The sequence below is a fragment of the Sinohyriopsis cumingii genome, chromosome 5 (genome assembly GCF_028554795.1).
Source record: "Sinohyriopsis cumingii isolate HCF-2022 chromosome 5, ASM2855479v2, whole genome shotgun sequence".
In the NCBI taxonomy this organism is placed as follows: domain Eukaryota; kingdom Metazoa; phylum Mollusca; class Bivalvia; order Unionida; family Unionidae; genus Sinohyriopsis; species Sinohyriopsis cumingii.
The window spans coordinates 36,705,995-36,731,587 of NC_142965.1; the positions used below are offsets into that span (position 1 = coordinate 36,705,995).

Here is a 25,593-nt window from a genome sequence, read left to right on the forward strand (position 1 = left end):
AGTGGTAGTGCTTCAGCCAGTTTTTCCTGTTATACAAAACCTTGTTATCTTTTTTCTGCGAGGTCTTATTTCTATCAGGGATGTAAAATCCAGATGCAAAATATTAGCATATCACTTAAAATGGTAACGACAGCTGACCCGAAGTAAAAGAGGCACTTCAAAGTAGTACAGTGCTGTATTTCTTCTGCTCAAGACCATGAATCGGTCCAACTTCGTCTCCTTGTTTTTAATGACCGCTCAGAAGGTCTAGTGGTTTGAGATCGCGGGTTCAAACCCCGGCCGAGTCATACCAAGGACTGATACAAATGGTACTACAGCTGCATGCCCGGTCCTAGGGCAAGGCGAATGAGGCAACCGCTTTGGGCCCCGCGCTTTCAGGAAATCAACTCCGCAATGCACTTTTTTTTGTTGGCTTGGGGGCCCCGCTCATCGCTTGCTGCCTTGGGCCGTGCACATCATAGGGCCGGCCTGAACAGCTGCCTCACTTGGTTAAGAGGTTAGTGCTAGGACTGTTCGGCCTGGTGTCAGGATAATGTAACTGGGGGGACATGATGCTACATATCTGCTGCATCATGCCCCAGTACTAGACATCACTTTAAACGGTCACAATGCAGACATCATAGCTATATGACTAAAACATTGTCAAAGCTACGTTAAAAATCCAAAATCACACACACACACACACACACACACTTTGTTTTTAACTGTTGTCTAGGTTTGGATGTGTGGTTGTTTCTCTCTTACTGTCTTTCCTCTTCTTTTTTATTATTGATATTTTGTTTTGCATAGCGTTTCTTCTATGCTGAATCATGGGGTGGGTGGTGGTTGTTTTGGGGACGTGCCGCTCTCAGATTCATTCATCAAGCCTGGCGTTGCATCAAGGTTATAAGTTCTAATTACTTAATTGGTTATCGATTCTAATTACAAGCGTGTATTCGTTGTTTATGTCTCTATTTCATATGAACAGGTACGAACAGATCCGTTATTAATTATCCAAAGTTTGCTTCGTCTAATTAAAACCAAAATGGCAGTATTAGTAAATTACACATCCTGAGATATGGACAGCATTTCTAAGACATTTTAAGGTCAAGTCTTTAAAAGTACCAAAATTGTATCAATACAATTTTGTCTATATTTGTTTAAAAATTGCAGATAGGATAAGCTGTCAAAAGATACTTTTACCAAAATTTTACTTTCCGTTACCACCTGACTCATTGGTGCGGAATTCAAAGCACATGTTTCAAACACATGCAGGTCCAGAAAATGTCGCGGCTCATATCCTTTCTTCAACACAGAAGCTGACATCCAGGTTTCATCTATACTGTTAAATATAGGTTTGATCATGAGCACTCAAAAAGTTTAAGTTATTTAATTTTTAATGTCATTGTGTTTACATAAGTTTACTATGGGAACTGAATTAGTACCATGAGTCCTAATGTGGTGAATGAACTATAGTACTGATAGCTTGCATCAAAACTCAAAGCTATTCATCGACTATACATGTAGTTACGTTTTGTTGTTGCAGTTTTTGGTTTAGACCTATCCTTTACTTTGGATAGTTCTTCTCTGTTCCAAAACGTAAATATTTATTGTTTTCCTCACGTGTATGTTATTTAGTATCCCCTTACCTTGTCGTTTTGTGTACGTAGATAATTATCTGCTTAACACAAAGCTACGTTTAATAACAAATAATAAAGTGAGAGGGTGTGTGGAAAATAAATATCTTCAAGGTAGGTAACTCCAAGCTATTTCAGAAACACTATTTCGTAGTAGTAGTTGATATTCAAAATCTCCACGTAAAAACATCTAAAAACAATCGATTCATCTATTTGTGTGTGTGTGTGTGTGTGTGTGTCAAAATCAGTATATCCCTTTTATATTTTTCTGTCTTATATTTTTAGAATGTATGGAAAGATTGCATTGGTTACCGGGTCCACTAGTGGGATAGGTCTTGGTATCGCACGACGATTGGCTGAGAACGGATGCTATATAGTTCTGACAGGTCTTGGGGACCAACAATCAATAGACAAAATAATTCAAGAATTTCAAAGGTGAGATAATGATAGAATGAATGTTAGATCATTTGAACAATAAATTAAATAAAAGTTAAAACTTAAATAAAAGTGAAATGAATAATTACATTTCTTCGTTCAATGTTGTGTTTAATTGTACTGGACATCCATTTATACTGTATATGTATTTGCATATGAATCATGTATCCTCAACGTTGGACAAAACCTAATTGCTAAAGTTTTCATGGGTGGCAGCAGTTGAAAACGTTTTTGATTCCATCGGGAATTGGAAGTACTTTGTTCAAATCTTCATCTTAACATAATGGTGACTTATTCCTCAAAGCATGGTGACAGTATTTCAATTGTTTTCAAAACACACTCACACACACATGCACGCACGCACGCACACACACACACACACACGCGTGCGCGCCTCTGTGAGGATGTATTCTCTGGTCGAAACGGGAAACTAATTTTTAGGATGACTATATGTGAAACATTGGCCACTCTATGTAGTACATACTCCTCTGTCATCGTTATCAGCAGCTTCTTCCTCCTTGATAATCATCGTCGTCCTTATCGCCCTCAAGACTGTCAGCTACTTCCTCGTCCTTCTCCTTCTCCTCCCTCATCATCATTAACGTCCTTATGATCATCTTCATTAGGAGTATTCGCACCATCTTTAAATCCTCTTTCACGGTCATCATCATCATTATCATCGTCGTCGTCGTCGTCTTTCTATTGGCTCATACCGATGAATTGACGGCATGTCCGCTGTTGCATGTCTGTGTCACTTGACATTGTGCAAGTTTTAACATAATCCATAAATGGGTCAGGTAAAGTAGATAATACTAAGGTTCAAAAATAAGTTACCGAAATGAAAATATGACCCCATTATATAATGTGGCGTCAGTAATTCTGTGACATTTATATTTAATGACAATATGTGTTACATTGTTTCCATCATAAAAATAGCGTCCATGACATTTCTGTAAACAAGTGTTTTATCATGACCTGCGCACTAGGAGTTAATTGATCTCTGAATGTCTTAACAATTTCATATTTACATGATGCTTGACACAGCAATTCGGCACTTTTTATCATGGACAATTATCAGTTTATCCAGCCTTCTGGTTGGACAAATAGTGTATATAGCAAACTTTCTCATTGCATGCTTGTTATAGTTACATTAGAGTGATGACTAAAAAATACCAGCAGCGAGCCACTTGGTTTTCTTTGTGCAGATAATATGGAAATTCAATATGCAGACAAAAAAGGAAGCTATTATATTCTACATGTACGTACTATGTTCAACATTTACAAATATATTCCAAGAATAGGACGCGTGCGAATTTATTCTAACGATTATGCTGTATCAAATACGGTTCGGGGTGTGTGTGTCTGTGTGTGTGTGTGTGTGTGTGTGTGTGTGTGTGTGTTTTGACGGTGTTACCGAGATAATTTTGACAGACATTTAGATAAAATTAAGAACAAAAGAAGGAAAGAAAACGAGAAGTCTTTGAAAACTGGGGAACCTGTAGTGTGATATATTCTATAGCTGTAGCATTTTAAGCATTTCGAGGGCATAATTTTAATAATCTAAATGTAAAGTAAACTTATTATAGGAAACGTTTCATTTGTTTCGTGCTCACATGGAGGATGCGCCAGCTCCGCTTCCCCACCCCGGATCATCTCCTGCAATTGAATATATGTTCTGGAGAATTTTACATACATATATATGTGTGTGTATATGTATATATATATATATATATATATATATATATATATATATATATATATATATATATATATATATATGCAATAAACTGACAATGAACAGTGCAAAACTAGGTTATAACGATCCTGAGCGCTTTCGACTCCTAATGAGTCTTTTTCAAAGCCAAATATAAAACATAGACAAAACAAAAATGAAACAGAAAAAATGTTGTGTTTGCAAAACTTCACATGGCTGTTTCTACAGGAATTAAACCTTTACATTTATTATTAGGTTTGAACTAGTTTGTTTCAACTTGTTGCGATGCTGGAAAATATTTTTATTGACCTAGAAATCGATGACCCATAACATGTTATTTTATGTAAATTTATGCAAGCGCAAATTATATCCCGGATATTTCATTGTGATTTTAGTAGTTATAGGCTATTAAGCAAACGTGCAAAACAGATAATTTAATTTATCTCATCACATGTAAGATCTGTAGCCTTCAGTATGTCGGAGAAACTGAAAATCTACACAAAAGGATCAACCTTCATATATCTGATTGGATGACAAAGAAGCTGTACAGAAGTCCGGTCGCAGAACAGTTCTCCTCCCCTGGCCACACTTTCAGTGATATAACACTTTTTTGCAATTGTTCACAACCCCAACTAGAGTTCCGAAACCAGGAAAGAAAAGAAATCTTACTGGATACGCCGCCTTAGAGCATTGAAACCAAACAGTTTAAACCAAGAATACTAGAAAAAGACAGCCATGCACAAATAAATTATCTTTTGCAGCCGACAGATTTTTTTAAAACATTTTCTAAATTTGCCTTATAGCTTATAATTACAATTATAACAATTAAATATCTGGAATATAATTTGCGCTTGCATAAATTTACATAAATTAACAGATGTCATTATGGCTCATCGATTTCTAGGTCAATAAAAATACTTTATGTATGACCACCTGCCAACTATCTTGAATAACATTATTTTGTCTATTACCACCTGCCAACATGCTTTACATAGCACCACTTTGTATATGACCACCTGCTGTGTGGTGTCAGTAATTGCACAATTTTAAATACTGACATGAAAAAGAAATGCATTATTTTTGGAAGTTATAATTTTTTATTGACTAAAATGAATTTGTCTTTCTCTAAATCAATTTTATGTTATTACGACCGTCTTACCTCTAAGAGTGAAAATCTTGACAGCTAAGAACGTAACTTTTTTAATTGATCCCTCAGAACGACTTCTAAATTACGATATTTTTCTTATGCTTTTAACAAATTTACAGAAGAGTGATAACTTTTATTTTAGATAACAGGTAAATGCGTGGAAGTAAAAACAGACATGGTCCTCACGAAGTAGGCTTTTATATACATACATTAGTCAATGTCCCTCACGGTAGGATTTAATATGTATGTAGCAACGATGATCCAAGGTCCCAGAAATTGTTCATAAATAAGTATATAGCAACGATGATTCAAGTTCCCACAAAGCCAGCTTTAATATGTGCATATCAAAGATGAACTTAGATAACTCAGTGAGTACTTATTCGACTTTACTCGGTTATTTTGCAGTGTAGCAAATATTTTTTTTTTCTCTACTAAAAAGGGGTTCGTGATTACGCTTGGAACTATTAATAAACTTCTGACGCTTATGTTGATTTACTTGATATTTGATGTAGAATGAAAACAATGTCGGACTTAAATCAGCGCCGGTTTTACAAAATCTAAAACGAGACTGCCAATAAAAGAAGTATACTTAAAATGAGATAATATTCGGTGATAATATTTTTTCAGCTAACTTGCTTCGAAGCAAATCTTGTGAACCGTCACGTCAACATGTCTTCATTTGCCCAAGAATGCTGGTGGCGCGTGCTTCAATGTTAGGGCAGGTATACAGAGTTTGCAACGTAATGATATTTATTGCGTTTAGCTGTCAGCCTGTTCAAAGACAAACAAACAAGGATTTGTAAAACTGAATAATTACCTTCAAATAAAAAGCTTAACGTTTTTTTTTGAAAGATTATTTTCAGCACGAACTCAGAAGAAATCTTGATAATTGTTCATATATGAAGAAAAATAGTTTTTTGAGAACAAGTCAGTCAGTCCGCCAGTGGGTTCTTTTCATAACCTTAACTCCGTCTACACCAGTTAAGATATGGCTGTTATAGCTGGCATGTTGCTTGACGAGGATAATTAGCAAACTGAAGACCACGAGATGTTACATTAGTTATGGTTATCGAAGTAATCTAGAGGGTGATCCAACCTAAAGTACAGATATTTGCGATGATTTCGATGTATATTCGTTTACAATATATGGGCATTACGTACTATACTAACGTTGATCTGAGTGTGCTATTTACAAAAACATTTATTGTCCATTCCAGCTCTTACACTGTGAAGGTAAATTTTGTACCTGGTGATTTAAGGGATCCGAATTCCATACGACAGCTGTGTGAGACAGTGACGGAAATGTATCCCGACGGAATAGATATCCTTATAAATAATGCAGGTGCTGCAGTTTATATTGTTGGATGGGTAACACAATACCTTACATAATATTGTTCCAAATATATTTTTATATATAAACCAGTGTTGCCTCCTTATGGACTTTCTCTACATTCATCACGACGGTCAGAACTATAACCAGATATAAACAAAATCTTAAAAAAATCAGTAAAACGCGTAACCGTTAAGTTCTTATTTGTGAATATAGCTAAAAGAAGAATAAGTTAGGATTATATGTCATAATATTTTTAAAGGTAAATGTTTTTTATAAAAATAATGTTAAAGTATAACCCTTAATGAACCCATATATATATATATATATATATATATATATATATATATATATATATATATATATATATATATATGTGTGTGTGTGTGTGTGTGTGTGTGTTGCAATGGTGTAGTGTTGTGTCTGATATCAATATTCTTATCTTAAAACCTGATGAACGGGCATTCAAATAACGGGATGAAGAAATTCATGTCGCGGCAGTGTGATATGGATGACATGGAAAAAAGTTATGTGTTGTCTGTTTGTGGACAAGTGGTCCGGTACGCATATTAAAAATCCCACTCCCCAAGCGCTCCAAGAAAGCATATTAGAGAGCTTGTAAGTAGAAAATAAAGAATATTTTTTGATAAAGATTTATGGCAGATATGCTGAAATTATTATTTTTAAATTCTACAAAAATTATTACTGTTTAGACGTACTTCAGTTGGTTTTCTTAGCGAAATCCCAAACTAACAGACATACAATGCTGGTTTCAGATTTTTAACGCTCAGTATATACAAGATTTACATTAATTTTGTTCTTCATGATTATTCAGAAGCAACGCTAGAAATCTTTTATTTACTAATTTGTTAACCATTTTAAAACTAATTTATATAATATTAACTCTACTGATGTGTACTGACATGTTTCTATAGATGCTCTGAACGTAGTTAATCTATAGTTGCTCCATATATATATATATATATATATATATATATATATATATATATATATATATATATATATATATATATATATATATATATATATAGTACATATTACTACAAAAAAATAATTCTTTGTCATCCACTCACTCTTTTACAATCCTGTTTTTCTGTTGTTATTGGGTTGTTTTCTTCGTTAAGCACTGTATTGACAAGGTTGTGTATGGTTATCTGAAATCAACATATAGCAAGTAAATTTCAACCTGTTTTTAATATTCTTCATGTGTTACAAAAAAAACATATGAATTTTGTACATTACAAACTGTGTAATTTGATAAAACCTGTGCATGACTGACTGTACATATGTCTAATTCCTCCATTTGTAATGCATGCTGACTGTACATGTGTTTAATTTCTCCATATATAATGCATGCTGATTGTGCATATGTTTAATTACTCCATATGTAATGCATGCTGATTGTACATGTTTAATTACTCCATAGGTAATGCATGCATTTAGTACATATGTTTTAATACTCCATATAAAATGCATGCTGACTGTACATATATCTAATTACTCCATATGTAATACATGCTGACTGTACATATATTTAATTACTCCATATGTAATGCATGCTGACTGTACATGTTTAATTACTCCATATGTAATGCATGCAGCTAGTACATGTTTTAATACTCCATATATGATGTATGCTGACTGTATATGTTTAATTACTTCATATTTAATGCATGCTGATTGTACATATGTTTAATTACTCCACATGTAATGCATTCTGATTGTATATTTGTTCAGTTGCTCAATATTTAATGCATGCTGATTGCACATATGTTTAATTACTCCATATGTAACACATGCTGACTGTACATGTTTAATTACTCCATATGTAATGCATGCTAACTGTACATATGTTTAATTACTCCATATGTAATGCATACTGATTATACATGTTTCATTACTCCATACGTAATGCATGCTGATTGTACATATGTTAAATTACTCCATATATAATACATGTCTGACTTTAATTATGTCTAATTACTCCATATGTAATGCATACTGATTATACATGTTTCGTTACTCCATATGTAATGCATGCTGATTGTACATATGTTAAATTACTCCATATATAATACATGTCTGACTGTACTTATGTCTAATTACTCCATATGTAATGCATGCTAACTGTACATATGTTTAATTACTCCATATGTAACACATGCTGATTTGTACATATGTTTCATTACTCCATATGTAAGACATGCTGACTACATTTTTAATTACTCCATATGTAGCAAATGCTGATTGTACATATGTTTAATTACTCCATATGTAGCGATTGCTGACTGTACATATGTTTAGTTGCTCCATATGTGGCAAATGCAGACTGTACATATGTTTAATTACTTCATATGTAGTGAATGCTGACTGTACATTTTTAATTACTCCATATGTAGTGAATGTTGACTGTACATATGTTTCATTATTCCATATGTAGCGAATGCTGATTGTACATGTTTAATTACTCCATATGTAGTGAATGCTGACTGTACATATGTTTAATTACTCCAAATGTAGTGAATGATGACTGTACATATGTTTAATTACTCCATATGTAGTGAATGCTGACTGATGTTTAATTCCTGCATATGTAACACATACTGACTATACATATGTTTAATTACTCCATATGTAATACATGCTGATTGTAAAATGTAAGATAAATTTGTTTCCAGATCCAATTCTTAGAGTATATACTTTGATTCATTGCAAAATAAATAGGTTTTAAACTAAAGAGGTTTAAATTTGAGCTGTTCATGCTGTGTAGGAGTTCTTTTTAGCAGGTTAATTCTGTTTTCAGGCATACAACACGTAGCTCCCATTGATGAATATCCAGTAGAAAAATGGGATGAAATGATGGCAATCACTCTGACAGCCCCTTTCCACCTTATACGGCATTTTCTACCGTATATGAAGAAGAAAGGTATGGATATAGAGTATCTTACGTAAGTGTTAATTTTATATAAGATTTAAGACACAATTCTGCGTAAGTGTTAACTTTATATAAAGTCAAAGATGCACTCCTATGTAAGTGTTAACTTAATAAAAAATTTAAGACAGAATCTTATGTAAGTGTAAAATTTATATCAAATTAAAGACGAATTCTTATGGAAGTGCCAGTTTGATATCAAATTAAAGATGCATTCTTACGTAAGTGTCAGTTTTATATCAAATTAAAGATGAATTCTTACGGAAGTATTAATTTTATATCAAATTAAAGACATGATCCTACATAAGTGTAAATTTTAAATAAAATTTAAGATGCATTGTGATATAAGTGTTAATTTTATATAAAGTTTAAGATGCAGTCTTAAGTAAGTTTAAATTTTAGTTAAGACAGTCTGAACAATTATCATGGTTTGAAAGCATTGCTTAGTAAAACTTATTTCATTAACGTCATGAGCATGAAAACAAAGGTGCTATGAGCCTGATCAAATGATAAAATCTGTCGAGGTTTTCTCCTAAAAAGCCAGTGAAAATATTTTTAGTTTTATGACAGATATACTAAGGTGCTTTTGGAATGAAGATGTGCATTATTGAAAATATTGCAGGAAATGTCAGGTGATATGCAGATATATTGCAAAATATGACGTAAATAATACTTGCTGTACTCATTATGTCCCTCTAATCTCTGCCTTTCTCTTCATCTGTTCATCAAATTCTCTGTCTCTCTCTGTCTGTCTGTCTGTCTCTCTCCTTGCCTTCAATGTCAATAGATTAACTGTTAAATAATAACTAAAACTTTCTTTAGGATGGGGACGCATCATCAACACAGCTTCCCAAATGGCTGTCATCAGCGCATCGGGCAAGGCTCCTTATAGTGCTGCCAAAGCTGGTCTAGTTGGACTTACAAAGGTAAGTTTGTCTACTTGGGCTTACAAAGGTAAGTTTGTCTAGTTGGACTTACAAAGGTAAGTTTGTCTACTTGGGCTTACAAAGGTAAGTTTGTCTAGTTGGACTTACAAAGGTAAGTTTGTCTAGTTGGACTTACAAAAAGGTAAGTTTGTCTAGTTGGGCTTACAAAGGTAAGTTTGTCTAGTTGGACTTACAAAGGTAAGTTTGTCTAGTTGGACTTACAAAGGTAAGTTTGTCTAGTTGGACTTACAAAGGTAAGTTTGTCTGGTTGGGCTTACAAAGGTAAGTTTGTCTAGTTGGGCTTACAAAGGTAAGTTTGTCTAGTTGGACTTACAAAAAGGTAAGTTTGTCTAGTTGGGCTTACAAAGGTAAGTTTGTCTAGTTGGACTTACAAAGGTAAGTTTGTCTAGTTGGACTTACAAAGGTAAGTTTGTCTACTTGGACTTACAAAGGTAAGTTTGTCTAGTTGGGCTTACAAAGGTAAGTTTGTCTAGTTGGACTTACAAAGGTAAGTTTGTCTAGTTGGGCTTACAAAGGTAAGTTTGTCTAGTTGGACTTACAAAGGTAAGTTTGTCTAGTTGGACTTACAAAAAGGTAAGTTTGTCTAGTTGGACTTACAAAGGTAAGTTTGTCTAGTTGGACTTACAAAAAGGTAAGTTTGTCTAGTTGGGCTTACAAAGGTAAGTTTGTCTAGTTGGACTTACAAAGGTAAGTTTGTCTAGTTGGACTTACAAAGGTAAGTTTGTCTACTTGGACTTACAAAGGTAAGTTTGTCTAGTTGGGCTTACAAAGGTAAGTTTGTCTAGTTGGACTTACAAAGGTAAGTTTGTCTACTTGGGCTTACAAAGGTAAGTTTGTCTAGTTGGGCTTACAAAGGTAAGTTTGTCTAGTTAGGCTTACAAAGGTATCATTGGAATCATTGGAATCATTTAGAGATGGGTATTTTAAAATCTCACATTCATTGATGATTTAAAGCTTCGCAAAACATCTTCATTACCATACCAACTTACTAAACAGAAGTGCATCGCAATGTTCTATACAGACTATGATATAGGTCATAAGGCGCACTCAAGCGCCATTTTCCAGTGGCGTGTTTATACTACAAGAAAACTGTGGCAATAAGTCATTAGCAGACACAAACATTGCTGTAAGAAATATCATAGCATCAAAGGATTTACTTTATAAGATGTATATATGTATCGTATCTACAATGCTCTTCCTTCTTACACAGTTCTATTGATGTTGTTTGGGTTGACCAGGCCTGGCCCTAGGATGTGTGGGGCCAAAGGCATTATGCCGGGCCCAAGGCAGCAAAAGCAATGAGTGGGGCCCCAAGCCCCAAAAATGCATGCGGAGTTGATTTCCTGGAAGTGCAGGGCTCAAGGCGGTTGCCTCGTTTGCCCTGCCTTAGGGCCGGGCCTGGGGTTGACGTAATAGAACAAAGAAGGCTGTGACTGCAGTATACAGTATATAATACAGTTTATGAAGTAACAGTACAATGCATTCCATTGGCAGCATGCAGTAAATAATACAGTCAGCATGGTGATAGTACAATGCATTCCATTGGCAGCATGCAGTAAATAATACAGTCAGCATGGTGATAGTACAATGCATTCCATTGGCAGCATGCAGTAAATAATACAGTCAGCATGGTGATAGTGCAATGCATTAGGTTGGCAGAGTACAAAAAATAATACATTCAGCATGGTGATAGTACAATGCATTCAATTGGCAGCATGCAGTAAATAATACAGTCAGCATGATTACAGTACAATGCATTCAACTGGCAGCGTGCAGTAAATAATACAGTCAGCATGGTGATTGTACAATGCATTCGATTGGCAGAGTACAAAAAATAATACATTCAGCGTGATGACAGTACAATGCATTCAGTTGGCAGCGTGCAGTAAATAATATAGTCAGCATAGTGATAGTACAATGCATTCAATTGGCAGCATCAGTAAATAATACATTCAGCGTGATGACAGTACAATGCATTCTGTTGGCAGCATGCAGTAAATAATACAGTCAGCATGGTGATAGTACAATGCATTCAATTTGCAGAGTACAAAAAATAATACAGTCAGCGTGGTGAAATTACAAGGCATTCCATTGGCAGCATACAGTAAATAATACAGTCAGCATGGTGATAGTACAATGCATTAAATTGGCTGCTGAGCATGCAGTAAATAATACAGTCAGCGTGATTACAGTACAATGCATTCGATTGGCAGCATGCAGTAAATAATGCAGCCAGCATGGTGATAGTACAATGCATTCAATTGGCAGAGTACAAAAAATAATACAGTCAGCATGGTGATAGTACAATGCATTCAATTGGCAGCATGCAATAAATAATACAGTCAGCATGGTGATAGTACAATGCATTCAATTGGCAGCATGCAGTAAATAATACAGTCAGCATGATTACAGTACAATGCATTCGATTGGCAGCATGCAGTAAATAATGCAGCCAGCATGGTGAAATTACAATGCATTCCATTTGCAGAGTACAAAAAATAATACAGTCAGCATGGTGATAGTACAATGCATTCGACTGGCAGCATGCAAAAAATAATACAGTCAGCATGGTGATAGTACAATGCATTCAATTGGCAGCATGCAATAAATAATACAGTCAGCATGGTGATAGTACAATGCATTCGACTGGCAGCATGCAATAAATAATACAGTCAGCATGGTGATAGTACAATGCATTCGACTGGCAGCATGCAATAAATAATACAGTCAGCATGGTGATAGTACAATGCATTCAATTGGCAGCATGCAGTCAATAAAACAGTCACATGGTGATAGTACAATGCATTCAATTGGCAGCATGCAGTCAATAATACAGTCACATGGTGATAGTACAATGCATTGAATTGGCAACATGCAATAAATAATACAGTCAGCATGGTGATAGTACAATGCATTCAATTGGCAGCATGCAATAAATAATACAGTCAGCATGGTGATTGTACAATGAATTTAATTTGCAGAGTACAAAAAATAATACAGTCAGCGTGGTGAAATTACAATGCATTCGATTGGCAGCATGCAGTAAATAATACAGTCAGCGTGATGACAGTACAATGCATTCAATTGGCAGCATGCAGTAAATAATACAGTCAGCGTGATGACAGTACAATGCATTCAATTGGCAGCATGCAGTAAATAATACAGTCAGCATGGTGATAGTACAATGCATTCAATTGGCAGCATGCAGTAAATAATACAGTCAGCGTGATGACAGTACAATGCTTTCGATTGGCAGCATGCAGTAAATAATACAGTCAGCATGGTGATAGTACAATGCATTCAATTGACAGAGTACAAAAAATAATACAGTCAGCATGGTGATAGTACAATGCATTAAATTTGCAGCATGCAGTAAATAATACAGTCAGCATGGTGATAGTACAGTGCATTCAATTGGCAGCATGCAGTAAATAATACAGTCAGCGTGATGACAGTACAATGCTTTCAATTGGCAGCATGCAGTAAATAATACAGTCAGCATGGGATAGTACAATGCATTCAATTGGCAGAGTACAAAAAATAATACAGTCAGCATGGTGATAGTACAGTGCATTCAGTTGGCATCATGCAGTAAATAATACAGTCAGCGTGATGACAGTACAATGCTTTCGATTGGCAGCATGCAGTAAATAAAACAGTCAGCATGGTGATAGTACAATGCATTCAATTGGCAGCATGCAGTAAATAATACAGTCAGCGTGATGACAGTACAATGCATTAGACTGGCAGCATGCAATAAATAATACAGTCAGCATGGTGATAGCACAATGCATTCAATTTGCAGAGTACAAAAAATAATAGAGTCAGCATGGTGGAATTACAATGCATTCTGTTGGCAGCATGCAGTAAATAATACAGTCAGCGTGGTGATAGCACAATGCATTCAATTGGTTGCATGCAGTAAATAATACAGTCAGCATGGTGATAGTACAATGCATTGAACTGGCAGCATGCAGTAAATAATACAGTCAGCATGGTGAAATTACAATGCATTGAATTGGCAGCACGCAGTAAATAATACAGTCAGTGTGGTGATAGTACAATGCTTTCGATTGGCAGCATGCAGTAAATAATACAGTCAGCATGATGATATTACAATGCTTTTGATTGGCAGCATGCAGTAAATAATACAGTCAGCATGGTGATAGTACAATGTATTCAATTGGCAGCATGCAGTAAATAATACAGTCAGCATGATGATAGTACAATGCTTTCGATTGGCAGAATGCAGTAAATAATACAGTCAGCATGATAACAGTACAATGCATTCAATTGGCAGCATGCAGTAAATAATACAGTCAGCATGATGATAGTACAATGCATTAAATTTGCAGAGTACAAAAAATAATACAGTCAGCATGGTGAAATTACAATGCATTCTGTTGGCAGCATGCAGTAAATAATACAGTCAGCATGGTGATAGTACAATGCATTCAGTTGGCAGCATGCAGTAAATAATACAGTCAGCATGGTGATAGTACAATGCATTCAATTGGCAGCATGCTGTAAATAATACAGTCATCATGGTGATAGTACAATGCATTGAATTGGCAGCACGCAGTAAATAATACAGTCAGCATGGTGATAGTACAATGCATTCATTTGGCAGCATGCAGTAAATAATACAGTCAGCATGGTGATAGTACAATGCATTCATTTGGCAGCATGCAGTAAATAATACAGTCATCATGGTGATAGTACAATGCATTCAATTTGCAGAGTACAAAAAATAATACAGTCAGCATGGTGAAATTACAATGCATTCTGTTGGCAGCATGTAGTAAATAATACAGTCAGCATGGTGATAGTACAATGCATTCAATTTGCAGAGTACAAAAAATAATACAGTCAGCATGGTGAAATTACAATGCATTCAATTGGCAGCATGCTGTAAATAATACAGTCATCATGGTGATAGTACAATGCATTGAATTGGCAGCATGTAGTAAATAATACAGTCAGCATGGTGATAATACAATGCATTGAATTGGCAGCATGCAGTAAATAATACAGTCAGCATGGTGATAGTACAATGCATTCAGTTGGCAGCATGCAGTAAATAAAAACATTTAGTGACAGTACAATGCATTTCAGTGGCGGAATACAATAAATAATACAAAGTGTTGACAGTACAATGCATTCCACTGGCAGAATACAATAAAAATATAGTGACAGTTAGGTGCATTCCGTTGGCAGCATACAATAAAAATATAGTCAATGTAGTAATAGTACAACGCATTCCACTGGCAGCATACAGTAAAATTACAGTCAGTGTAGTGACAGCACAGTGCATTCCACTGGCAGCATACAGTAAAATTACAGTCAGTGTAGTGACAGCACAGTGCATTCCACTGGCAGCATACAGTAAAATTACAGTCAGTGTAGTGACAGCACAGTGCATTCCACTGACAGCATGCAGTAAAATTACAGTCAGTGTAGTGACAGCACAGTGCATTCCACTGGCAGCATACAGTAAAATTACAGTCAGTGTAGTGACAACACAGTGCATTCCATTGGCAGCATGCAGTAAAATTACAGTCAGTGTAGTGACAGCACAGTGCATTCCACTGGCAGCATACAGTAAAATTACAGTCAGTGTAGTGACAGCACAGTGCATTCCACTGGCAGCATACAGTAAAATTACAGTCAGTGTAGTGACAGCACAGTGCATTCCATTGGACAGATAAGCTCAGTACCATGTATAATCTTTACTATCTTCCTTTTGTCATTGGTTTGTGTAGATAGCTGTTTGTACATCAGTTATCAAACAATTATTTTAGAACCTCCTAAGGCATATGAGATGCGTCCCTATTCAGTGCCATATTAAACCCTGTGGAGGCCCTTAGAAAGTAGAAACAGTTATTGGCTTGTTGGTCCTTTTGACAAATTTACCCTATGAAGTCTAGGAAATGTATCAGTTTTAATCACATATATATATCTTAACTTGAAAAGTTTGACCCAGCACTGTGATCCACAAGCAATATATAGAGCCACCACCTTCTGTTTTACAAATTTTGCTTTAGAGCAACTCTCTCTGTAGCTGTGAAGCAGTCTATATATTCCTTTTTCTTTTCCATTTATCATTTCAGGGAGTTGCTCTGGAGGCGGCAGAGTATGGGGTTACATGCAATGCGATATGTCCAGGTTTCGCTGATACTCAAAGTATGTAAACTCAGGCAGAGCACATTCTACTCTGAACATTAGATCCATTTTGATCTATCTTTTATTTTGCTTTTATTATTTGATTATTACTGCGCAAGACCAAAGGTGTACATATAAAAAACTTGGGGAAAGATCATTAGTGTTTTGCCAGCTTTTTGGACAGCAGAAAATTATTTTCAAAGATGTACCTCCACGAACAAATCTCTATATAAAATCCACTTTTCTAGCCACAGATGTTTCGTTTCCAGTGGACTTTGGGACCATTGCTGTTCACATTTACAATGGTATTTGACTTTTTAAAAGAAATATAAAGTTTTCAGTGGTTATAGGGGCCATTGCAGTCCAATACTGCCATGAGATTTTACTCTTTATAAGGAATATAAAGTATTTAGTGATCATAGAGGCCATTGCAGTCTATGATTGCCATGATATTTTACTCCTTATAAGGTATATAAAGTATTCAGTGGTGATAGGGGCCATGGCAGTCCATAATAGCCATGAGAGTTTACGCCTTACAAGGAATATAAAGTATTCAGTGGTCATAGGGGCCATTGCAGTCCATAATTGTCATCAGATTTTACTCCTTATAAGGAATATAAAGTATTCAGTGGTCATAGGGGCCATTGCAGTCCACAATTGCCATCAGATTTTACTCCTTATAAGGAATATAAAGTATTCAGTGGTCATTCTAAGGGGCCATTGCAGTCCATAATTGCCACGAGATTTTACTCTTTATAAGGAATATAAAGTATTCAGTGGTCATAGGGACCATTGCAGTCCATAATTACCATGAGATTTTACTCTTTATAAGGAATATAAAGTATTCAGTGGTCATAGGGACCATTGCAGTCTATAATTACCATGAGATTTTACTCTTTATAAGGAATATAAAGTATTCAGTGGTCATAGGGACCATTGCAGTCCATAATTACCATGAGATTTTACTCTTTATAAGGAATATAAAGTATTCAGTGGTCATAGGGACCATTGCAGTCCATAATTACCATGAGATTTTACTCTTTATAAGGAATATAAAGTATTCAGTGGTCATAGGGACCATTGCAGTCCATAATTACCATGAGATTTTACCCCTTATAAGGAATATAAAGTATTCAGTGGTCATAGGGACCATTGCAGTCCATAATTGCCATGAGATTTTACTCTTTATAAGGAATATAAAGTATTCAGTGGTCATAGGGGTCATTGCAGTCCATAATTGCCATGAGATTTTACCCCTTATAAGGAATATAAAGTATTCAGTGGTCATAGGGGCCATTGCAGTCTATAATTACCATGAGATTTTACTCTTTATAAGGAATATAAAGTATTCATTGGTCATGGGGGCCGCTGCATTCCATAATTATCATGAGATTTTACTTCTTATAAGGAATATAAACTGCATGCAATTCTGATCAGTCATTTATTCCATATCACTTCAGATTACTTTTAGTGGCGTATAACAGGAGTTTTAGCGGTGGAGAAATTTTAGTGATTTTGCAGTCTTTGCTAGATATCACAAAAAATATTCTGTCAGCCTTTTTAAATAAAGGCCAAATTTAAAATCCCACTTTTTGGGAAGAAAAAAATTTGTCAAAGTTTAGGTCATAAACATGTATATGGTATAATTTTAACATTTGCATTATAGCTCATTTTCCAGCATTGTTATTCTGTAACTTCTACGTGCCATGCAATTATCGATGTATACTTTTAAGTTCTAAAAAACTTGTTTCATGTCCTACTGGGTTCGAACACCGGCTGAGTTATACCAAAGACTAATAAAAAAATGGTACTAACAGCTCCTCGCTAGGTGATCAGCATTAAAAGGTTAGTGCTAGGGCTGGTTGGCCTGGTGTCAAGATAATGTGACTGAGTCGGACATGATGCTACATGTCTACGTCATGATGCACCAAGTGCTAGAAATCACTATAAACTGCCACACTGCAGACATCATAGCGATATGACTGAAAAATTGATAAACCTATGTTAAAAATCCAAATCACACACACACTTCATGCCCTAGTGTGATTATAATTTGTCATGGTTATGGGTCATACTTACAACAAAGAAAGCAGACTTATTTACAACACTAATACAGTCTCTAGGAGTGGATATCATTGGGAAAGAATGTTTGAATGTAATTTTTAGTTTCCACATTGTTTAGACCATAAAAATGTTTTTTGCTTCAGCTTTTGAGTGTAAATAGTGTTTTTTTCTTCGATATCATTCCTTGATAAAAAAACAGATGATTTATATGTAGGCAATAGCAAAGGTTCATATAATTGTGTGTGTTTGTACCTGTTTGTGTGTGTGTGTGTGTGCACAAGCTACAATGGGTGAAAATAAAAACAAAATGTTACACATAGCAATAAATTTATAAATTAGGTATCAAAATATTGGAGTATTTCAGTGTTTTTTTCTTCGATATCATTCCTTGATAGAAAACAGATGATTTGTATGTAGGCAATAGCAAAGGTTCATATAATTGTGTGTGTTTGTACGTGTTTGTGTGTGTTTGTGTGTGTGTGTGTGTGTGTATGTGTGCACAAGCTACAGTGGATGAAAATAAAAACAAAATGTTACACATAGCAATAAATTTATAAATTAGGTATCAAAATATTGGAGTATTTCAGTGTTTTTTTCTTCGATATCATTCCTTGATAAAAAACAGATGATTTGTATGTAGGCAATAGCAAAGGTTCATATAATTGTGTGTGTTTGTACGTGTTTGTGTGTGTTTGTGTGTGTGTGTGTGTGTGTGTATGTGTGCACAAGCTACAGTGGATGAAAATAAAAACAAAATGTTACACATAGCAATAAATTTATAAATTAGGTATCAAAATATTGGAGTATTTCAGTGTTTTTTTCTTCGATATCATTCCTTGATAAAAAACAGATGATTTGTATGTAGGCAATAGCAAAGGTTCATATAATTGTGTGTGTTTGTACGTGTTTGTGTGTGTTTGTGTGTGTGTGTGTGTGTGTATGTGTGCACAAGCTACAGTGGATGAAAATAAAAACAAAATGTTACACATAGCAATAAATTTATAAATTAGGTATCAAAATATTGGAGTATTTCAAAAATTTACCAAGAACAGTGATCATTTTATTCTGTTTTAAACAGACAAGCTTGAAACATATTTTGGAATATTAAATAAATAGTTTGGAATTTATGAAGACTTTTTGGGAAAAAAGGTATATCAGACATGTTTGTTCAAATTAACGTGATTTTTAAAATGTTGAAAAATATCCTTATTTGGGTCGTCATTGGAACACATGGTGTACTTTGTTTCTGACACTAATTACATACTCTTTTGACACTAAATGTAATCTTACATACTCTTTCAACACCATATGGAATCTTACATACTCTTTCAACACCATATGGAATCTTACCTACTCTTTTGACACCATATGGAATCTTACTCTTCTGACACCATATGGAACCATTATGAATTCTACTGATACCGTACAGTTCCTAATTGGGTCAGTGACAAACTACAGAAACGTGACTTAAGTATTTAACAACATATTCCATAAGTTGTCTATTCATTATTAATATTATTTTATCCCTTAAACATTGCGTCAGTTTGTTCTATTTGTATGAATCTTTAGTTCAATTGTATGTGTTTGTAATTTCAATATCTCCTTGTAAGAAAATGATTTGATTGATGATATTATTTTATCTAAATTGTTTCTTTTCTAACCAATGAAATATACAAAAAACAGCTAAAATATAAATGTTTCAGTCCTTGAGGTGCAAGCCAGAGTGCTGTCAGAGAAGATGAATATACCATTTGAAGAAGCAAAGGTATGTTAATTGACTATGTCAGCATCATCGAAGTTGTTTTACGTCTATCATGGAGTTACCTTCCCACAGTAGGTATTTTGATAATAATGCATAGGAAAAACATGAACTCTATTCATTTTTAGCTGATAGTATTTATGATTACAAAACTTCTTCTCTTTTAATATGAATTCAATAAAAATTATTTCTTTGTAATCAGTTCAAACTTGTGTTAAGTGTTAATTCGACTATTTACTATGCAGTAAAAATACCTAGAATATAGAGGCAAGCCACTGTGAGAAATGAAAGTAGTTTATACAAGACTTAGCTGGGAATTAAAGTTAGTGTTCAACAGCATTTTAATTATTATTATTTTTTGTTTACAAAAATTGACAATTGCTATGAGAACTCTTACTTTTCTGTGCTTAATATGTAAATTGAACAGAACCAAATCTGAACTAAATTAGAGAGTGGTCAACATTTTCTGAAAGAAAGAGCTTTTAAATGCTTGGGTGGGGAAATGAGGAAGCATGTAAATGAGGAGATATAATTTTTATGCCCTCAAAAGTTGATGGTTACAATGTTTGGTCCAAACTAGGTGCTTAAAAGAGTACGATATTCCATGTAACATGTTAATGGTACTGCTAGAGGGATGGAAATCCTTTTACAGTATGATTTGTAATTATACATCCCACCTTCAACCAAGTACAATTTAATTCTGCTTTTATTGGAGTGGTATTTAATTGGTGCAACTTTTAGAATTATCAGATTTCTCACATATGCATACATTGTAAAATGTATGTCATGTTGAATGGTTTTAAGTTTGGTTTTAATATACCCGTTTAAAGTATGAGTTTGTTTTTTGTACTATCTTTTGAAAAGAATAAAATATACCAAGTTTTGTATGACTTATTGCCCAGGCCTTTCGCTCACTCACTCACCCGACATCACAACAACTGTGGCGGTGCGAGGGGTTGAGGCACCCTGGGGAAATGTTCTTAAGTGGCACCACTACTTTTTCATATAGAACAGTTTTTATGTCTGTTGCCAACCTTCATTCTCATCCTCCCATCTAAATATAAGGTTCTGGGAAGAATTGCACCTATTACACTAAGGTGCTGTAAAATGCTATGAAAGTTTGAGCTGCAAAAAAAAATCTCCTGACAACACCCCCACCCCTTCGCTTGGTGCCTGGAAGCAATTGTTCCCCATTAAGTATATCTATATTGTGTGTTTAACTTTTGTCCCTGATAAGTGATTGCATGGGTCATTTTGTAAATAACATTACAAAGCTACTGTATATCTATGACTGTTGATTATATTTTAAGATAATTATCACTTATAGATAAAAATGTTTTCTTGGATCTGAGTTCAGGAAATTCCTGGTCTACATAATATTTTCCATGTTTTTTTAAAACAAAAATATTGTAAATGACCTGATCTTGTTTATAACTTAGAATGTTTTGCAAATGAACTTTTGTCCCTCATCCTGGTCCTCTTATTGTGTCTTAAGTTTTTATATTAAGATTGTTTACATCAGAATTATTCATTCCTTTCATAATATCTTTCTAGTGGGATCAGTCTTATAGTTATGTTTAGTTATATTTTGGTATTTTGGGAGGATTTATTTATTTAAATTATTCATTGGAATTACAAAATGCTCACTGACTTTTTGGATTATCATGAATTCATTTAAATACATTTTGGATTATATCATTCTAGTACATCAAGACCTTTGGCACATCAAAAATTTTAAGACTTGTCACATCAGATCATTCAAGATTGAAATTCATTCAGAACACCACTAGAATTCAATTGGAACACTCTATACATCTGGATTTGTGATTTAACTTTCAGGACTGTTTCAGATTTAATTCTCAGTATTGTAAGTTCCTTTTAAAGTTTCACTTTCTATTCTAGGGAAATACATTATTTGCTAAATTTCACAAAATGTTTTGGGTTTTGCTTTTTCTTGTTACTTATTTTAAGACCAAAGAGTTGTAATACCTTTGCTCTGTGACTGCCTGATGATAGGATACTGTGTGTTTAGGATAACAATTGCTACTACTAACACTGTTGTTGCTGCTACTACTACTACTACTATCCGTGACTGCCACATTCAGAAATATTCATTTTCAGTTAACCATTTAACCCACTCGACCATGAGTATTCACAACTCGAAGTGCCATAATTATTTTCTGAAAAGGAGCAGCAGGTGCTTCACAGTGCCTGCATAATTTTATTTGTTTATCTGAACTCTGATGATGTTCACCCATCTGATGTTAACTGAGGTAAGTTTTTGTTTTTATTTATGCTAACAAATCATGTATCGTTTTATTGTAGCACAAGTTCTTTGCATCGAAGCACCCTACACATAAATTGGTTGAAATAAACCAGGTAAGGTGACACTAAGTTTGCTCACAATGTATTAAGACAATATTTTCCTCCTTTTTACCTCCATTACTATAGACGAAAGGGTTATGTAATTATGTGTGTGTGTGTATATGTATGTGTGCGTGTATGTATGTGTGTATATGTATGTGTGTGTGTATATATATATGTGTGTGTACAAAATATCTACAAGACCATTTCATACAACTCAATGAATGCCTAGTTGATAATTAAGGTGAATTCATGGAAGATAAAGTTTTCATGTTTATTTGTCGACAGTCTGTTGTGGTATTGTCATCATTAATTTTATTAGTGCATGTACTGCCTCTTATATATGCAGTTAGCTTCCATCAACCAGCCCATTTGGGCTTTTATCCTGTACACTTAAACCCAAAATATAAGTAACCTTTGTCCAGGCTGAGACTTACATGCATCAAAGCAATGGAAAAGATCGATAACGTATCTTGGTTGTACATGCTGTACAGCTTAGAACTGTTTTTAATGATTGGTATATGCAATATTCCATCAAAATAAATAATTCATCAGAAATTGTATTATGCTCCAACAACTTAAGGTCCAGTTCATATTATGTCCCTGTAACAAACTTTTCTGATTTTTACGCGGCAGAACTTTAATTTTTAAAAATGTATCCCCGTACTGCACAAGTTACAATTAAGATGAAAAATTAATCAGGAAATATCTAGACGATAAAGAAACACATACAATTCTTATTATAAAATTATAGGATCTACCTATCGCCCATAACTTACACTCTGAAACCTGTCTTTGTGTTTTTTTGTCACTTACCAAATCATGAATAATGTGAATGAACTTTTATGTAAAAGCAACATGCCTCACAAGTACCATATGCCATTGGCTTGCCGATCTTCACATAATGAATATGGAATAAGATAGCATATTTTACTTTGCTGTCATTGACTCGCTGGACTCCTCGTAAGGTTCAGGGAATATTATGCTGAAACAGCATATATTATTAGACTGGGTTTTGCAGGTTGTAGTATTCTGTAGACTTTGGCTTGCTGAGCTCTGCGAAGCAATACTGATTGACATGGTAATGATGCATAAGCAGTACTGATTAAAAATATGTTTACAGGCCAGCTGAGACTCAACCACTCTCCCATGAGGCTGCCTCAAACTGGAAGTTTTAAATCGGATAAAATATTGGTTTAATTTAGTATCTTTTTTGGATATGCTAAACATACATATAAGCTCTGGTATTTTGGTATGAAAACAAAAGCTATTGGCTACAACTAGGAAGTAAGTATATGACAAAATTTAGAAACGGTAGTAAAATCTGCCAGTGCTGAAAGTGTGGTTACGGTACAAAGGCAGATTTCTGGATATGTTTAGCTTGTGGTGGCAATCACAGAGAAAAGCCAACAAGGAAGTACAATCTGAGCATGTAGAGATGATTTGTAATGCTGGGTAGTAGTATGACCCTTGTAGAAGACTATCATGCCACAGTACCAAACAATCAGTCTTGGATCAGATGCTTACATATTTCTTGATGCTATTGCACCTAGAGTTTACTTGAAAAGGAACTTAGGGAACTTGGTCATTTGAAGTTTAGCCGCGTGTTGATGACAAGGTTTAGAAAAGGTGTACCATACATGTATATAGCAATGAAACTCATCTAGAAGATGTTCAAACTAAATGCATACATCCAAATATACCTACAGGTGAAGCTGCCAAGATGTCGTTCAACATAATTTTGTGCTGGTTGATTCTTAGTACATAATTTCTAATTTGTATCGAATGATGCAGAGCATAAAAAAAGAAAAATGTTTCATTTGCTTTGAATTTACACTTTTATGCAATATTTCACTCTCATTGTTTTCCAACTTATCTAACTGCCAATTCTATCTCCTTCTTAATGATGTTTTTTAATTTCAGATTGCTGGAATGGTTCTGTTCCTCTGCTCGCCTGATGCAGACAATGTGACAGGTTCCTCTCTTATGATGGATGGAGGATTCACAATACAGTGAATCATTTTTATGGATTTGAAAAATATTCTTTTTCATTGATAATGGTTTTGTAGAGATAATACAATAAACACGTGGTCTGCTAATCTTAAGAAGTGTTTCTTCAGTCAGTCGTGACAAAAATGTTTAGCAACATAGAATATAATTGAACCGAGAAGTTGCTTTTACAGTGGATGAATGGTACCATTTCGCTGTCAAAAAGCCCTGTTGGCAGCTTTACTAGGTTCAGAAAGTTATCCTTCTTCAATAAACTCAAAAGGTGTCCACCATATGAGATATGATGTGCAGTGACCAACATATGGAAGAAGCGTGCATAAAAATGAATATTGCTCAACATATTCAGAAAAAGTCAATAAAGTCACTGAACAAATTTCACATAATTATTCAAGCCATGAAAAATTGAGAGAGGTAAATAATATGAACAAAATTGTTTCCATTTTTGAGCGGAACCATTTGTCAAATAAATTGCAAAAAAATGTCCAGGTCGAGTTTGGAAACCAGCCATGTCACATTGTTTGTTAACGTGGTTAACTGACTGCACTTGCAAACAAAGTTTGTCTTGATACTATTTAACAGTTTATATTTCAAAACTTGTTCACGTCACGTGTCAATGACTTTAGTGAATGGTAACGTCAGTGATATGTTTGCTAAACTCTCCAAATACAAAAACACACTGAATAATACATTATAAAAATTATTTGAAACATGTGTATCACTTATAGTAAACTTCGTTATGTTCATGTCTGTTTCTCATTGTGTCACTTATTAGGATGTATCACCACAGGACTAAAATTTAGTACCATTATAAAGGGGAAGTAAACCAGATTTACCACTAGTTTCGTAGTGGTTAAAATCTATCAAAAGTGATCACAAATATAAAATCATCTCTCACCCACATTTCAAAATCTCCATTTTTTTTGCACAGGATACTTAGATTAAATTATCAAAATGACAGCTACTTTTAATGGTGAAATATGTGTTTCACAGGTACAGAAAGTTAAAGATTGAAGAAAACCTCACGGACATCCTAACCAGGGTGAAGCTAATGCCAATCACTAATCAAGACCACCCTAGTCAATCTGGTGATAA

At 34.6% G+C, this 25,593-nt stretch overlaps 1 protein-coding gene across 2 annotated transcripts in view; it reads left to right on the forward strand.

Moving 5' to 3' along the window:
• Positions 1 to 24,590, forward strand: part of LOC149798944 (uncharacterized) — a 36,819-nt gene extending 12,229 nt beyond the window's left edge. For both annotated transcript variants that reach the window (XM_089957863.1, XM_089957864.1), the window contains exons 2-9: positions 1,902 to 2,051; positions 6,130 to 6,254; positions 9,067 to 9,189; positions 10,018 to 10,121; positions 16,253 to 16,325; positions 20,072 to 20,133; positions 22,453 to 22,506; positions 24,415 to 24,590. In XM_089957863.1, coding sequence (XP_089813989.1) covers positions 1,903 to 2,051; positions 6,130 to 6,254; positions 9,067 to 9,189; positions 10,018 to 10,121; positions 16,253 to 16,325; positions 20,072 to 20,133; positions 22,453 to 22,506; positions 24,415 to 24,507 — 783 coding nt within the window. In that variant the 5' untranslated portion in view covers position 1,902 and the 3' untranslated portion in view covers positions 24,508 to 24,590. The remainder of the gene's footprint in view (positions 1 to 1,901; positions 2,052 to 6,129; positions 6,255 to 9,066; positions 9,190 to 10,017; positions 10,122 to 16,252; positions 16,326 to 20,071; positions 20,134 to 22,452; positions 22,507 to 24,414) is intronic.
• Positions 24,591 to 25,593: the final 1,003 nt, after the last annotated feature.